The sequence below is a fragment of the Carettochelys insculpta genome, chromosome 3, assembly GCF_033958435.1.
Source record: "Carettochelys insculpta isolate YL-2023 chromosome 3, ASM3395843v1, whole genome shotgun sequence".
Taxonomy (NCBI): Eukaryota; Metazoa; Chordata; order Testudines; family Carettochelyidae; genus Carettochelys; species Carettochelys insculpta.
The window spans coordinates 174545617-174562723 of NC_134139.1; the positions used below are offsets into that span (position 1 = coordinate 174545617).

Genomic DNA, 17107 nt, shown 5'->3' on the forward strand with positions numbered 1-17107 from the left:
GGGGTTTATTTTTGAAAGTGTCCTGTCTATGCTTCTTTTTCTCTTTCGAATCTCTTCTAAAAAGAGATTATGAAAATGAACATAAGATATGTAAACCAGTGCCTCATTTGCATTCCAACTTCCTCCATTTGTATTCGTCTTTCAAACACGAATGCAAGTGTACACACAGCCCATAAGTCCACTAATTGTCCTAAAATACACTTCCTATGCCATATAGGCCATGCCTACACTATCCCAAAACTTCAAAATGGCCATGCAAACAGCCATTTCGAAGTCTACTAATGAAGTGCTGAAATACATATTCAGTGCCTCATTAGAATGCTAGTGGCCACGGCACTTCGAAATTGACGTGGCTCGCTGCCACGCGGCTCGTCCAGACGGGGCTCCTTTTTGAAAGGATGCTGGCAACTTTGAAATCCCCTTATTCCTATCTGCTTTCAAAGTGTCGTGGCCGCCAGCATTCTAATGAGGTGCTGAATATGTATTTCAGCGCATCATTAGTAAACTTTATTACTAGTAAACTTCATTAATAAACTTTGAAATGGCCACTTGCATGGCCATTTTGAAGTTTTGGGATAGTGTAGACATGGCCCTTATGTTCTATTGCTTTCAGTCAGGTCTCCACTTCCCATAATGACCTGGCAATCTATTATTCAGTGTATAAGTTATGCACTCATAAGCATCTCCATAGCTTATCCTTCTGATACTAAAAAGTGCTCTCCTTGTTTATTTTGTCAGGATTCCAAACCTGAAGAAGAGAGACAGGTTGTGTTTCTCTTTCAGCCTCAGGTTTCTGTGTCTGTCAATGCACTGGTGGAATTTGGAAGCCTATTATTGTGAAAACACAGAATAATTTTATCCTTCCTTTTTCTTGCACTTTTTGCTGTAACATAACACCTAAACATTGTCTCTTTCTGTATTAGTCTAGGCTAAGATTTTCAAAACAGGGTGCTTAAAGTTATGCTTTTAAATCTATATTTAAGTATCTAAATCAGTGACCTGATTTACAAAAATGCTGAGCATTCCAGAGTCTGCTTTGATGTCAGTGGGAGCTCTTGGGTGCTCAGCACTTAAAAAAATCAGGTCACTGATTTAACTGTCTAAACATGGCTTCAGAAGGATAGCTGTAAGCACTCAGTTTTGAAAATTCTGACCCTAGGTTCTATTGAGGCAATGTTTCTTTTGACAGAAAAAAGAGCTCAGTTAAGGAGTTGATTCCATATGGCAGGCAAGGCTTTTTGTGTGATTGCACATGAGCTTGGGTATACTGCAAAGAGGGAAATGGTGGCCCCAAATACAGCTTTGCTTTCCTTACTCTGGGTACACACCTTCTTTATTCCATATGCACCTCCTGTTTGCACCATGGGGCCATGGGCAGGCTTAGAATTATAGAATATTAGCATTGGAAGAGACCTCAGGAGGTCATCTAATCCAACCCCCTGCTCCAGGAGGAACAAACTACAAGGAAATCAGGCTTCCACATGGTTTGAGTGCATGTGGTATTTTTTAAATGTTTGCACTCCAGATTACAGTTAAAATGTCATCGGATACATATGAAAGCAGATACAACAAAAATATTTCTGGAACTTTGCATAATAATTAAATACAAAATATCATTATCTGTTACAGTTCCGGAGACACTGACAGTGATTCTATAGTCAAAGCTGAATTATCCATGAAATGGGGACAGTTTTTCTTTGTCATCATGAAATTCAATATAATGTGTACTTTACATAGGGTTAAAACCGGATATTACACAATTATGTCTGGCTTAACCTGTTTAATACATTGCATTTGGGAGCATTCAAAATATGTTGTATCATAACATATACTGTTTGTAATCTATGGTTTTGATTTATACATAATTAATATTTTTGGCATAATTAATACTATGTTATTTATCACTCTTAGGAAGTGTCAGTGAAAAGTGCTTATTCTATAATTCTTTTAATCTGTCTAAGGTTTTTAAGATCCATTTTTAATGCTTATCTCCTCATAATACCCTCTTGCGTGGGGAAATGCAATTATCTCCATTTTGCAGAGGGAGAACAGCAGCACAGAGAGACTGATTTGTCCTCCTTGCTTACTGTTTTTGGTTCTCTATGCCTTAAATATTGAGTCTGTTCTGGTATGGCTGTGGTCTGAAGAAGTGGGTCTGTCCCACAAAAGCTCACCTAATAAATTATTTTGCTAGTCTTTAACGTGCTACTTGACTGCTTTTTGTTTTGATACCTTGGTCGATGTTACACAAGAAATCCTGTTTCAGAACAGGGGACTGAGCCCACAAGTGCCAGGCCAGCAAATTCTCCATTGGACCATCCTTCCTCTCATGAATCATTTACCGTGTCTGATGTCTATCCCAAGAATAGCTTTTATCCATTTTGTTTCCTAACTCTTAGAGCTGACTTTGTATTCTACTTCTTAATTTGCAAAATAATTTGTGGCCATGGTGTGTAGCGCTATAATAAAGAGATTTACCTTTTCTATTGTCAATGTTATCATATTGTGGTTTTCCACCTGTGTAACCAGTTCTTCATAGACTTTAAGGTCAGTAGGGACCATAATGATCACCTAATCTGGCTTCCTGCACATTGCAGGCCACCTACTTACCCCTGTAATAGACAGACCCATAACCTCTGTCTGAGTTACTGAAGTCCTCAAATCATGGTTTAAAACCTTCAAGTTACAGAGAATTTACACAAGTGTAAATCTTCAGGTTATCTCTGGCACATGCTGCAGAGGAAGGTTACCCCCCCCACCCTTCACCCTGTTTCTGCTGATCTATGAGGAAAATTCCTCCTGGCCACAGCTAGGATAATTGATTAGAGTCTAGCTACATGTGCAAGACACCTGTAGTAACTCAGAGCCCTCACCACCTAGTGTCCTATCACTGGACTTTGGTGGTAGTTGTTGATAGCAGTTGCTGATCAGCGACATGGACTGCAACTATAAAGGGGCTACATTTAATCACAAGGCCTTTCAAGATCTGAGGGCTTGTTTGTACTTACTACTGGGTAGATTTATGGGTGGTCAGTATTCTGGGGTTTGATTTAGCACACCGAGTAGGTCCATGCTAAATTGAACCTTCGGGGAGCTGCTGTCAATCCTGATACTCCTCCTATTGACTTCTCTCTGTGAGGATGCTGCAGAAAATTGACACAAGGTACGTTGACTCCACCTATGCAATTCACGTAGTTGGAACTGCGTATCATACATTGATTTTTGTTCCTTAGCTTAGTTGTGCCCTGAGCTTTTTTTTTTTTTTTTTTGTTCTAAGCAGATCCCCTCCATGCCCTTTTTAATAGATTATGGAGTGAGTTAAAAGAACTCATAACAAAACAAGCAACTACATATATACAGAAAGATGAGATGTGCAGCAAAGGAGAAGTAAAAAAAAAAAACAGATATTTCAGCTAGGTATTAATCTCATTTGGAAGGAGAGATTCACTAATATTCAGTTAAGTTTGAAGCAGTTTTTAAAATCTGCCCCATTATTGTGAAATTTTTTTCTATCCCACATTTCAAATTCCACCTAGAAATTTTCTGAAATTTCCTTCACACAGTGTCACCGTGTGAGAATTTCCCCTCAGTAAATCCCATACAAGAGAAGAATGGGAAAGTCTTAAATAAGCCTGAAAATATTTCTAAAACTGGTGAAAAATAATCAGTTACAAACTGAAATGATGTATTCAAAGCAGTAGCAATCAAGATTTTGTGGCTGGACAACCACATTAAAATTGCCTTTTTCCCTTCTTGGGACAGCTGCCAAAATTTTGCAAAGGAGTCATATGCCACTGTATCCCTTCTTGAGAAGGGGAAGTGATGGGGTGGGAAGAGGGGTGAAGAGACTGGGGGAAGTGGGGAGGAAAGTAGGTGATATGATGAGGGAAAGGGAAGGAGGTGATAGGAAGGGGTTGTGATGGTGACAGGGGAATAGTCACAGGGAGAGAAAAGAAGGGCGTGGGATGGGAAAGGGGAATAATTCCCTGGGAGAGGAGTATAGGGGATGGGGGCAAACAGAAGTCACCAGGGTAGGAAGAAAAGGGATGGGGTGAAGGGAAGTCATTGGGGGCAGAGGGGACCTATGAGATCCTAAGAAGGGGGAAGTCACTGGAGCTGGGAAAGGGATAGGGTGGGCCACTGGGGGAGGAGAAGAGGATGGGGGCTGGATAAAGTCACTGGAGGCAGAGGGGAGGGAATTGAGGCAAGGAGAAGGTCCCTGGAGATGGTGATGAGATGGGGTGGGTGCGAGGTAAAGGTCAGGGGAAGGAGAGGAGGGGATGGGGGTGGTAGGAGGTCACTGGGCAGGACGGAGATCATTCAAGGCTGGGTGGGAGGGAAGTCCCTGGAGGCTGGGCTGGGATGAGGTGGGAAGTGACTGGGGAAGGAGAGGAGGGGTTGGGGTGGTGGGAGATCACTGGGGGGAAGAGGGGAGGGAACGGGATTGTGGCAAGGGGGAAGTCCCTGGAGGTAGGAATGGGGTGGGGTGCAGGCAGTCCCGGGGTGTGTGTAGGATGGGGTGTGGGCAGTCCTTGCGGGGGGGGGGAGGGGATGGGGTAATAGGTGCAGGCAGTCCGCGGGAAAGCGGGGGGGAAGGGGCGAGCTGTCCCGGGGGAGGGGGTGGGGTGGGGCGGACTGTCCGGGGGAGGGGAGGCGGACGGACGGCGGGGAGCACCTGGCCCGGCCGGAGAAATCCCGCGGCGGGCGGGAGGCCCGGGACACAGCGGAGACCTGGCGGGTTGTACGACCCGCCCCCCGGCCGGGGCCCCCCCTGGCGGCCCGGGATCTCTCTCGGCCCGGCAGGTTGCCGGGGAGACCAGTCAGTGCCGCCGGCCGCTGCCTGCGGGTGGGGATCACAATCCCCGCGGGCCACGTCAGCCCCCTGGCGGGCGAGGGCAGCTGGGCACCGCTGCGATCCGGGGCTGGGGCCGGGGCCGCCATGAACTAGGAGGCCCGGGCAGCAGCCGCAGCTGGAGCCTGCTGCAGCCCACGGCCCGAGAGCCCCGTGCCCTGGCTGGGAGACGCTTGCACTATTGGCCCGCCCTCGACCATGGCGCCATCGCCAGAGCCCCAGGTCCGGGCCCGGTACAGCCTGCGGGGGCTGAGCCCAGCCTGCACCGTGCTGGTCTACCGCAACGGGGACCCCTTCTCCGCGGGCAGGAAGTTCGTGGTCCACCATCGCCACGTGCGGACGTTCGAGGCGCTGATAGAGCTGCTCAACCAAGGGCTGGAGGTGCCCTTCGGCGTGCGCACGCTGTACACCCCCCAGGAAGGGCACCAGGTCTGCAGCCTCGCCGACCTCCAGCAGGGCGGCTGTTACGTGGCTGCTGGGCGGGAAAGGTTTAAAAAACTGGAGTAAGTAACAAGGTGGAAATCTGGATCCACCGGTAGATATTGTACAAAAATACCTGTTCCTATTGCCATCATTGCTAGGAACCCCGGTGGGGGTCAGCGGCCCCTTGGGTTAGATGGTGGACAGAGAAGTGATAAGCAATCCCTGCCCCCAGGAGCTCACCTTTTAAATAGACCAAACCAAGAAGGGGTGAAAGGCTGGAAGATGTGGCACAAAGAAGTGAGTTTTCAAAGTTTACACAGAAAAGCTCCGGCTGCCCAGACACAAAGGGAATCCGGTGCCACTGTCCTCCATTTCCATTGGGTTGCACTGGCAAACTGAAGCTGCTAGAAGTGCTTCCAAAAGTTAAAATGAAAAAATACACACGAATGGAAATAGTTGGTTTTAAACAACTCCACTGGCCCCTTCAGATTTGCAGTCAAAATGTTGCTTCACTGAGAAGCTGAATCTGACGGAATACACAGGATGCTCAATAGATTGAGTTTTACTAGTCCAAAGTGAGAAAAATGAAAAAAAAAAAACCCCAAGGAATTTGCCTGGTTAAAATGTTAACTTGTTATAACTACATACAATTGCCCATTTCTTTACCTGTATTTTAAATGATACATCTAGGGTATGTCTACACTAGGAACTACCTTCAAAGTTAACTTCTAAGTTAGGTACAACTTCGAAGTAGCCATCAAAGAGTCTACAGGTATTTTCTCTTACTTTGAAGTTAACTTCAGAGTCTTTACTCTGTTCCTGGGAACAGAGTAGTGGCCTACTCAAAGTTTAATTCTGAAGTAAATGCTCAACCTCAAAGTTGCTTATTTCGAAGTACTTAGAAGTAGGCAACTTCAAAGTTATTTTTGTAGTGCAGACAGCCCTAGTGATGATGGTTTCAAAGTGAGTGGTGACAATCCTTAATCTTTCACTGGGAACAAAGATGTGCTTTTTAATTTCACTAACCTGGTAAAATCTTGAGAGGATAAGACAATTTGTATGTTTAATATGAGTTAATGACCTAAAGAGAATCCCCATTAACAGCCTAAGGACACAGTCTGGATTTTAACCCAATGAGGGCAGAACAGTGAAATTAAGAAGCTTTCAGTCATCTCACTCGGCTGCAATTAAATTCTCAAGAATTGGTTGCATGTTAGTTTGATGCACCAGCTATTGCTGTGGCTGGTTGAAGAAAGTGGAAGTTATTCCTAAGCAGACTTGTCTGGTTAAATGCTGCAAAACAAATGTTCAGGAACATTTATATGAATCCCAAATTACTGTTTGATTAGACTGTTCTTACGAGCTTGATTATGTTTCTTAAAAAATACGAACGTTTTTATTTGCAGAAGTATACAGAGAATAGCTGCAGTTTGTATGAATGCCCATATTTGCCTGTGTATGTGTGCATGAAACAAACTTGGTTATTTTTTGTCTCAAAGATCTGCTATTGACACAGTTCTGTAAAGAAAGTAAGATAATTGCTGCCATAGTGTCATCAGTGGGCCCAGGAACATTTTTGTTTATTCCAAATAACAGCTGCTTTTTGAACAAAACTTGGCACTGGAGAAGATGTATTAACTCAGAACAAATAAAAACAGAATCCCACAAAAACAAACAAACAAACAAACAAACAATCAACATCTTATTTGGGATCCATATGGGATTTTATAACAGTTTTAAAACAGAGTATTGAAGTTCAAATTTAGGGCCCAATCCTACAAGCTGCTGAAGAGTCTTTGGAGAGGTGTTGTGTATTCTCACCTCTTATTCAAGGTTCCGGGGAGGATCTTTGCAGGAAGTCCAATAACTTGACATTGTTAATTGAAATATACAGTATCAGCATCTTAAAAGTAATAGCTTAAAAGTGAATTTATTGCTTCTGTTCTGGTAATGTCCAGAGACCTGAAATGAGATTGAAACACCATTGTACTGTGCACTGAACACATACGCAGTCCTTGTCACCTAGAATTTGTGATTTACAATAAAAAGACAAAGTCAGTAGTTTGAGCATTGGCCTGCTAAACCCAGGGCTGTGAGTTTAAACCTTGAGGGGGCCATTTAGAAATCTGGAGCAATACATTAAAAAAAAAAATCTGTGAGGGATGGTGGTAGGCCCCGCTGTGAGGGCAAGGGACTGGACTCAATGACCTCTGAAGGTCCCTTCCAGTTCTATGAGATAGGTATATCTCCATATTTATGAGGGGCATCTTATTCCCTCTTTACAGATGGGCAGCCAAGAGCCAGAGATTAAGTGGTTTAATCATTTTGGAGAAACATGGAATAAATCCAAGTATGACGTATTCTAATCCAGTGGCTAAACCACAAACATTTTCAATTTATAAAATAAGGTAACACTGACCAAAATCTGCAATATTTTGTCACTAATAATAGGTGTCCCAAATAGACCAAAATGCTTTAGGAAACTACTCACCTACTGAAACAGATGAATGTAATTTGTCTAATTTTCCTTTTCCTCCCCCTTACAGTTATATTCATATAGGCATAAAAAAACCACAAAGACGAAAGAAGGTAGAGGTGGTAAGTATGTAACTGTTAACATTATGCTTTTAAAATGTTGTCATTAGTTTGCCATTTTTAACTTCTTTTGTAAGGAAAATTTGGACTAAAAGGTCAAAGAAAAGATTGTATCCCAATATTCTCTGATGATTGGACATACCCTTGCAATCTTTTTCACTATGATTTCTTCAGCATTTGAACACATATACAATCTCTATGTAATTATGATTTCTGTAAATATGATTCAGTGTTGTAATGACTATTTGCTTGTATCCAGTATTTGCACAGCAAGGATTTGTAAACACGTTTTTCTGTAAACATGGTTTACCGGTGTAATGATTATTGTTTTGTATGCAGTATTTGCACAGCAACGATTTGTAGTCATGTTGAAATTTCCTAATAAATATTTTAAAAAATTATTTGCAAATGCTATAGTAGAAGATAATGTACTGTCGTGAAGCGCAAGACATCTGACTAAAATTAATTGGACCACATTTTAGAATACTGCACCTATCTTTGAGATACATAGCACATTTGCACTTTGTCATTCCTTTTATTTTTTGCATTACTATGTTCTCTATTACATGTAGACAGCTGTTCAAGAACAAATTTTCTGAATCTTTATGAAACAGCCAGTAATTATTGCACCTTCTTTTTAGAAGATATGCACCTAATTAAGCTAGAACCAGTGTTAATTTCAGGTGACATTGATTAATAACTGTGCTTTATAAATAACGCAAGCACTCTCTAGCTAAAATATATATATGTATATATATATATAAAATTACCTATAAACATAGAGTAAAGGATTTGCATCAGAAGGTGACAATAAAATGGCTTAACCCATATCCATATTAAATTTTTCTTTACCTTGTATTGTTGCCAGAATTTAAATGCAGCTACTTAACTTGCTTTTTTCTTAAATTAAAGCCCTTCACTGGGGCTGTAAAATAGGCATGTAGATTTTGAATTAGATCGTAAAACCCTTGTGATGAGGGGAATTACAGATTGCTTTGTCATTTTATGCAGTACTGAGCCAACTATCCACGTTCAAGGATTACTTGCAGGAGGAGATGGCAACTAACCTGATATTAAGTTTGCCAAACACTATGAATTATAAAAGATTCCTGCAGACTTTTCCCTGAGAGTTGTTAAGCTCTACTGGTATTATGCTGTATGTAGAGGGTCATGACATTCCAGGACCTAGTAAAAGTTGTATATTAATACAACATTATATTAATGTACTATATATACTACCACTACTACTACTTAATCCTTGTAGTCTGCATGGAGCATATGTGATGTACAAGTCTCCTCCACTTCACTATGTCTTGGGACACATCTTTTGGCTGGCTCCAAGAGTACCTCAGTTGTTGTCCTTCAGTCTCAGTAGACCTTCTCCACGTTGTCCGAGGTCTTCCTCTTTTGCATTTTCCTTGTGGGTTCCAAGTGAGAGCTTGATGGACTGTGTTGGATGATGGTTAACTCTGACAACTTGTGGAGATCAGGACAGATCCTGGATGACTGGAAAAAGGCAAATGTAGTGCCCATCTTTAAAAAGAAAAGAAGGACAATCCAAGGAAGTATAGACCAGTCAGTCTTACCTCAGTCCCTGGAAATATCATGGAGGGGATCCTCAGGGAATCCATTTTGGAGCACTTGGAAGAGAGGAAGGTGATCAAGAGTAGTCAACATGGATTCACCAAGGGCAAGTCATGCCTCACCAATCTCATTAGCTTCTATATACCTTGATATACCTTGACTTTAGCAAAGTTTTTGATACATTCTCCCACAACATTCTTGCCCATAAATTAAGGAAGTATGTATTGGATACATGGGCTGTAAGATGGATAGAAAGCTGTCTAGAGAGACGGGCCCAACAAGTAGTGATCAGTGGCTCAATGTTTGGTTGGCAGTCTGTTTCAAGGAGGCCAGTACCGTTCAACATCTTTATTAATGACCTGGATGAGGGGATGGATTGCACCCTCAGCAATTTGCAGGTGACACTAAACTAGGGAGTCAGGTAGAGACATTGGAAGGTAGGGAGAAGGTCCAGAGTGACCTAGACAAATTGGAGGATTGGGCCAAAAGAAATTTGATGAGGTTCAGCAAGGAGAAATGCAGAATCCTGCACTTATGATAGACGAATCCCAAGCCCTCTTATAGGCTTTGTACCTACTGGCAAAGTAGCTGCACAGCAGCTACTTTGAGGGATTATAGTGGATGAGGGCATTTTTAGGGGATTATAGTGGATGAGAGACTAGATATGAGTAACAGTGTGCCCTTGTAGCCAAAAAGGCTAATGGCATATTGGGATACAACAGGAGAAGCATTTTCAGCAGATATAGAGAAGTTATTCCCCTCTACTTGGCACTGGTGAGGCCACATCTGGAATATATAACAGCAACGAAGGGTCCTGTGGCACCTTATAGACTAACAGAAAGTTTTGAGCATGAGCTTTTGTGAGCACAGACTCACTTCATCAGATGCTGGTCTTGGAAATCTGCAGGGCCAGGTATAAATAAGCCAGAGCAAGGGTGGGGATAACAAGGTTAGCTCAGTCAGCAAGGGTGAGGCTTACTACCAGCAGTTGATCTGAGCTATGTCTACATGGGGACGCTACATCGAAGTAGCTTATTTCGATGTAGCGAAATCGAAATAAGCTATTTCGATGAATAGCGTCTACACGTCCTCCAGGGCTGGTGCTGTCGACGTTCAGCATTGACGTTGGGCAGTACTACATCGAAGTAGGTGCTGCAGGGGAGCGTCTACACACCACAGCGGCCCACATCGAAATAAGGGTGCCAGGAACAGCTGCAGACAGTGTCACAGGGCGGACTAGCACTTCCGGGGCAACAGCAAGCCACTCCCTTAAAGGGCCCCTCCCAGACACGCTCAGCCTGCACAGCACGCAGTCTGCAGAGCCACAGGTACGCACACCCCGTCGAAGCAGTATGGACCCCCAGCAGCAGCAGCAGCAGCAGCAGCAGCAGCAGCAGCAGCAGCCAGAGGTCCACACACCCGCCCCTGCAGGAGCAGTGCTTGCCCTGCTCAATGCTATGCAGGAGGCAGCTGATCACCTTTTATTCGTGGAAGAGAAGCTGCCCCCAGGGGATGAGGAAGCAGCCCCAGACCTTGCTGCCCTCCGACCCACCCCCCCGCCGCACACGCCGCTGGCTGTGGAGCTACCCCACGAGCACGGACTGGTGGGAGTGGCTGGTGCTCGGCAAGTGGGACAACGACCACTGGCTCCAGAATTTCCACATGAGCCGGCAGACATTCCTGGAGCTCTGCCAGTGGCTCACCCCTGCCTTACAGCACCAGGACACCTCCATGCGACGTGCCCTCACCGTCGAGAAATGGTTCGGCATCGCTGTCTGGAAGCTGGCCACTCCAGACAGCTACTGATCTGTAGGCAGCAGTTTGGCGTGGGCAAGGCCACCGTCGGGGCTGTCCTCATGGAGGTAAGAGGACCCGGGGGGGGGAGCCCGTGAGGGGGGAGCCCTGGGGGGAGTCCTGGGGGGGCGCCCTGGGTTGGAGGACCAGACACACCCTGTACGCCCCTCACTGGTGCTCTCTCATGTCCTTTCCCTGCAGGTCGTCCGTGCAATCAATGCCCTGCTCCTTCACAGGCTCGTGCGGCTTGGGGACCCGGATGCTGCCATCGCGGGGTTTGCCAGCCTGGGCTTCCCAAATTGCTTTGGGGCTCTGGATGGGGCCCATATCCCCATCTGTGCCCCAGTGCACAGCGGAGGACACTTCCTCAACAGGAAGGGATACCATTTGGTGGTCCTCCAGACCTTGGTGGACAGCCGGGGCCGCTTCCTGGACATTTATGTGGGCTGGCCTGGCAGCACCCACGATGCCCGGGTATTCAGAAATTCGGGCCTGTGCTGCCGGCTGGAGGTGGGGACCTACATCTCCCAGTGGGAGATCCCTGTGGGGGACACCACCATGCCCCTCTGCGTCGTCGCAGATGCGGCGTACCCCCTCCGGCCCTGCCTCATGCACCCTTACACGGGCCATGTCGCAGCCAGCCAGGAGCGGTTCAACACGTGGTTGAACCATGCGCGCCAGGTGGTCGAGCGCACTTTCAGCCGCCTCAAAGGGCGCTGGAGGTGTCTCCTCACCAGCCTGGATGCAGGCATCACCAACATCCCCCAGGTTGTGGGCGCATGCAGCACACTCCACAACCTGGTGGAGAGCAAGGGAGAGGCCTTCTTCCAGGGCTGGGCTGTGGAGGCTGGCAGGGCCAATGTGCAGCCACCCACTGCCCCTAGTTGCCAGGTCGACCCCGAGGGGATCCGGGTCCGGGAGGCCCTGCAGGCCCATTTTGACCAGGCTGCGGGGTGAACGCTGGCAGGCCACCGACTGCACCCCCCCATCCTCCACAACACTCCCTGCCCCCACACCCACACCACAGAGCACCCCCCCCGACTTTTCTGGCAAATAAATGGACATGTTGTTTGAAACCAAACAGTGCATTCTCTTATTAATAATATATATATATAAAAAGGGGGGAACTATTTACATGGGGGGGCAGGTAGCAGAACAGAACAGGGGTCCAACACAAACTATTTACAAATGGGGGATATGTACAAAGGAGGAGGGGGCCACGTCCTTGGCCCCGCACCCCAAATGTCCGGCGCCCGGGGTTGGAGGGTGCGACCCTTGCCTCGGCCGGAGCCCTGGCCGAGGCTGGGTGGGGGCCGGGCGAACCAGCAAATACGGCCGGCCGGTGTCCGCAGGCCCCACGTCCCCCTCGGCGGCAGGCCCCAGGGTGGCGGACGGTGGTGGGATGGCAGTCGGAGCGGCGGGCGGTGCGGCACGGGGGGCCAGGTGTTCCACTATGTGCTCGAAGGTCTGCATGAAGGCCCCCCAAGCCTCCTGGCGCCAGGCCAGCACTCGCTTTTGGAGCTCCAGCCGCCGCTCCTCCACCCGCAGGCACCGCTCTGACACCTCCAGCTGATGCCGAGGGTCACGAGCAGCTGGGGGTCTGTGGACGTCCTCTGGTGGCTCCGCCGTCTGCCCCATCCTGGGGCTGGTTGGTGCTCTGCCGAGGGGCTGGACTGCTGGGATGGCCCCGGTGGACTCTCCGGGACCACGGACACCTCGCCGGCACTCTCTGGGTCCTCCGATGGTGCAGCTGCGGAACATGGGGGAAGAAGAGTGGAGACAGCCGTTAGTGTGGGCCCTGGTCCGTGGCCCTTGTCCCCCGACCCCTCTGCTGCTGGTTCCCCATCCCCGTCCCCGGGAGATGCTCCTGCTGCTGATGGGTGTCCCACCCCACAACTCGGGGGGCCCTAGGTTCCGCTCCCACCATCCCCAGGGATGGGGCATGGTGCTGTCCTGCTGGGGGGCAGGGGCTGATGCACTCTTCTGAGGGACATGCCACTGCTGTCCTTGGGGCCATGTGGAGGGCCCTGGTCATGTCTCTTGTCCCTGCCCCTTAACTGCGGGGGTGTGCACTGGGGGGGGTACATACCTGACGGTCCGCTCCCATGGTTGGGAGACACCCACCGGGCAGACGCCCTGCTGGAGGTCCGGGACAGGATGGCGATCCGGAGCTCCCCATCACTGGAGGAGTCCCCCTCCTCCTCCTCCGACATCCCGGGGTGGGCTCCTGGGGGCCCTTTGGGGTACAGGGCTTGCCTCCGGGGCGGACTCCATCTCCGGGGCCTGCTGGGACTCGTTGGCCAAGGTGTCAAGAGTGGCCGGAGGGGAGGAGGTGTACCGGGGGCCCAGGATGGCCCTGAGTTCCCTGTAAAAGGGCAAGTGGCGGGGGCGGCCCCAGATCGGCTGGCCGCATCCCGGGCCCGGGTGTAACCGTGCCGCAGCTCCTTAACCTTACTCCTGACGTGGTCAGGAGTGTGGGCAGGGTGACCCCGGGCAGCCAGGCCCTTGGCCAGCCGAGCGAACGCATCCACGTTCCGCCTCTTGCTCCCCATTACCTGGAGCACCTCCTCCTCACCCCAGAGCCCCAGCAGGTCCCGGATCTCGGCCTCCGTCCAGGAGGGTCCCCGCTGCCTCTTCCCTGGCTGGTTGGCTGGTTGGGAGCCCTGGCTCCCCTTGGGGGGGGTGCCCTGGGGGCGCTGGGGGGGCTGGCGAGCGGCCATCAGTGCAGGGTGGTGGATTGGGGATGCTGCGGGCGTGCAGGCTGGCCACGTGGCAGTGCTGCCGCCTCCACGCGCTCTCAGCTTCCTGCACAGGAACGCAGGGGGCGGGGAGCTTTAAGGGGCTGCTGCATGCGGCGACCATAGAGCTCAGGGGCTGGAGAGAGCGTCTCTCAACCCCTCAGATGATGGTCGCCATGGCGGACCCCGCTCTTTTGATGTTGCGGGACGCGGATCGTCTACATGTGCCCTACTTCGACGTTCAATGTCGAAGTAGGGTGCTATTCCCATCTCCTGATGGGGATAGCGACTTCAATGTCTCACCGCCCTACATCGATTTCAACTTCGAAATAGCGCTCGCCCTGTATAGGCGTGGCGGGTGCTATTTCGAAGTTGGCGTGGCTACTTCGAGGTAGCCGGCTCGTGTAGACACGGCTCTGGAGGTGTGAACACCAAGGGAGGGGAAGCTGCTTCTGTGTTTAGCCAGCCATTTGCAGTCTTTGTTTAAGCCTGAGCTCAGGGCATCGAATTTGCAGATGAATTGTAGCTCAGAAATTTCTCTTTGGAGTCTGGTCCTGAAATTTCTTTGCCGTAGGATAGTCTACAGCCAAGCACTAAGATATAACCGCATTTGCTCCAACCCCTCCGACAGAGACAAACACCTACAGGATCTCTACCAAGCATTCTTGAAACTGCTATACCCACCTGAGTAAGTGAAAAAACAGATCAACAGAGCCAGACGTGTGCCAAGAAGCCTCTTACTACAGGACAAGCCCAAGAGAAAAACCAACAGAACACCACTAGACATCACCTACAGTCCTCAGCTAAAACCTCTACAGCACATCATCAGGGATTTACAACCCATCCTGGACAATGATCCCCCACTTTCACAGGCCTTGGGAGGCAGACCAGTCCTTGCCCACAGACAACCTGCCAAACTGAAGCAAATCCTAACCAGCAACTATACACCGCACCACAGTCACTCTAACTCGGGGACCCATCCATGCAACAAACCTCGTTGCCAGCTCTGGCCACATATCTACACCAGCAGCACCATTACAGGACCTAACCAGATCAGCCACACCCTCGTGTGTTCATTCAGCAGCACATCTACCAATATAATTTATGCCATCATGTGCCAGCAATGCCCCTGTGCTATATACATTGGACAAACTGGACAGTCTCTACGTGAAAGAATAAATGCACACAAATCAGATATCAGAAATGGCAATATATAAAAACCCGTAGGAGAGCACTTCAATCTCCCAGGCCACACAGTAGCAGACTTAAAAGTAGCTATCCTACAGCAAAGAAATTTCAGGACCAGACTCCGAAGAGAAATTTCTGAGCTACAATTCATCTGCAAGTTCCACGCCCTCAGCTCGGGCTTAAACAAAGACTGCGAATGGCTGGCTAAATACAGAAGCAGCTTCCACTCCCTTGGTGTTCACACCTCCAGATCAACTGCTGGTAGTAAGCCTCACCCTTGCTGACTGAGCTACCTTGTTATCCCCACCCTTGCTCTGGTTTATTTATACCTGGCCCTGCAGATTTCCAAGACCAGCATCTGATGAAGTGAGTCTGTGCTCACAAAAGCTCATGCTCAAAACTTTTCTGTTAGTCTATAAGGTGCCACAGGACCCTTCATTGCTGTTACAGATCCAGACTAACATGGCTACCCCTCCGATATCTGGAATATAGCGTCCAGTTCTGGGTCCCCCAATATGGAAAGGATGTGGACATATTAGTGCAGATTCAGCAGAGGGCAACAAAAATGATTAATCTGGCGCACATGACCTCAGAGGAGAGGTTGAGAGATTTGGGCTTATTTAGTTTGCAAAGGAGAAGACTGAGGAGTGATTTGATAGCAGCCTTTAACTTCCTGAAGGGGAGCTCTAAAGAGGATGGGGAGAGACTGTTCACAGTGGTGAGAGATGGCAGAACAAGTAGCAATGGTCTGAAGTTACAGAGGGAGAGGTGTAGGTTGGATATTAGGAAAAACTGTTTCACTGCGGGGAGGTGGAGCACTGGAATGCGTTACTGAGAGATGTGGTGCAATCTATCCCTAGAGGTTTTTAAGCTCCGGCTTGACATAGTTATGATTGGGATGCTTTTGTTGGGTTTGATCCTGCTTTAGGCAGGGGACTGAACTAGATGATCTTCTGAGTTCCCTTCCACCCTTGGAATTCTGTGATTTTTATGTGTCAGAGAGGTAGCCGTGTTAGTCTGTAGCTTCGAGAACAATAAGAAGTCTTGTGGCACCTTATAGACTAACAGATATTTTGGAGCATAAGCGATGAAGCTGGTCTTTGCCCACGAAAGCTTATGCTCCAAAATATCTGTTAGTCTATAAGGTGCCAAAAGACTTCTTGTTGTCTGTGATTTCTGTGGTTTTCTGAGAGTGCGGCATAGCTATCCCCACTTTCTTCTCTTGATTTCAAACTCAGTTGGTTCTTGTCCTGCTCTGTTTCAAAGCTCCTCATTTGTGATGAAGTCTTGCCATTTGATATGAAGGATGTACCTCAGGCATCTGTTTATAAATGTCTGTAGCTTGTGACTTGAACACTTTTAGTACGCTAGGTCTCACTTCCATACCAGAGCACACTTTTCATGTTTGTGTTGAAGAGCCGCAGTTTCGTCTTTGCAGATATTATTTGTGAACTCCAAATGGAGTGGAGAGTCTTGAATACAGCTGTTACTTTCCCTGTCCTTGCACTGATATCCTTATCTGTTCCTCCATCTATGCCCATAATACTCCCCAAGTAGGTGAATTGCTCCACATCTTTCAGGTCATCTCCTCCCAGTGTGATGGTGGTGTTGGACTGGTTGATCCTCATTGTCTTGGTCTTTCCTTTGTTAATGCTCATTTAAGTCATAGAAGCAGTTTTGTCTAATGTTTTGACCTTTTTATTTATGCTTTCATGTTGGTGGGAAAGGAGGAAGACATCATCAGCAAAATCAATGTCCTCTAGATGTTTGAAAAGTGTCCACTGAATGCCTCATTGCTGCAAGACCAGTGGTGGCTCCATCCCTCATCCCCTGTGCTGCTGGTGGACCGACAGGGGCTCTGGCCCCATCCCATGCACTGCCACGGGGCTGTGGGGGACTCGTGCATCTGTCCCTCTGCTAGCAGGAGGCAGGC

At 48.2% G+C, this 17107-nt stretch overlaps 1 protein-coding gene across 1 annotated transcript in view; it reads left to right on the forward strand.

Moving 5' to 3' along the window:
• The first annotated feature begins 5050 nt into the window (after positions 1-5050).
• DCDC2C (doublecortin domain containing 2C) overlaps positions 5051-17107 on the forward strand; it is a 112721-nt gene continuing 100664 nt past the window's right edge. Inside the window, exons 1-2 of the mRNA XM_074989143.1 lie at positions 5051-5355; positions 7822-7873. Of these exons, the coding sequence (XP_074845244.1) occupies positions 5051-5355; positions 7822-7873 (357 nt within the window). The remainder of the gene's footprint in view (positions 5356-7821; positions 7874-17107) is intronic.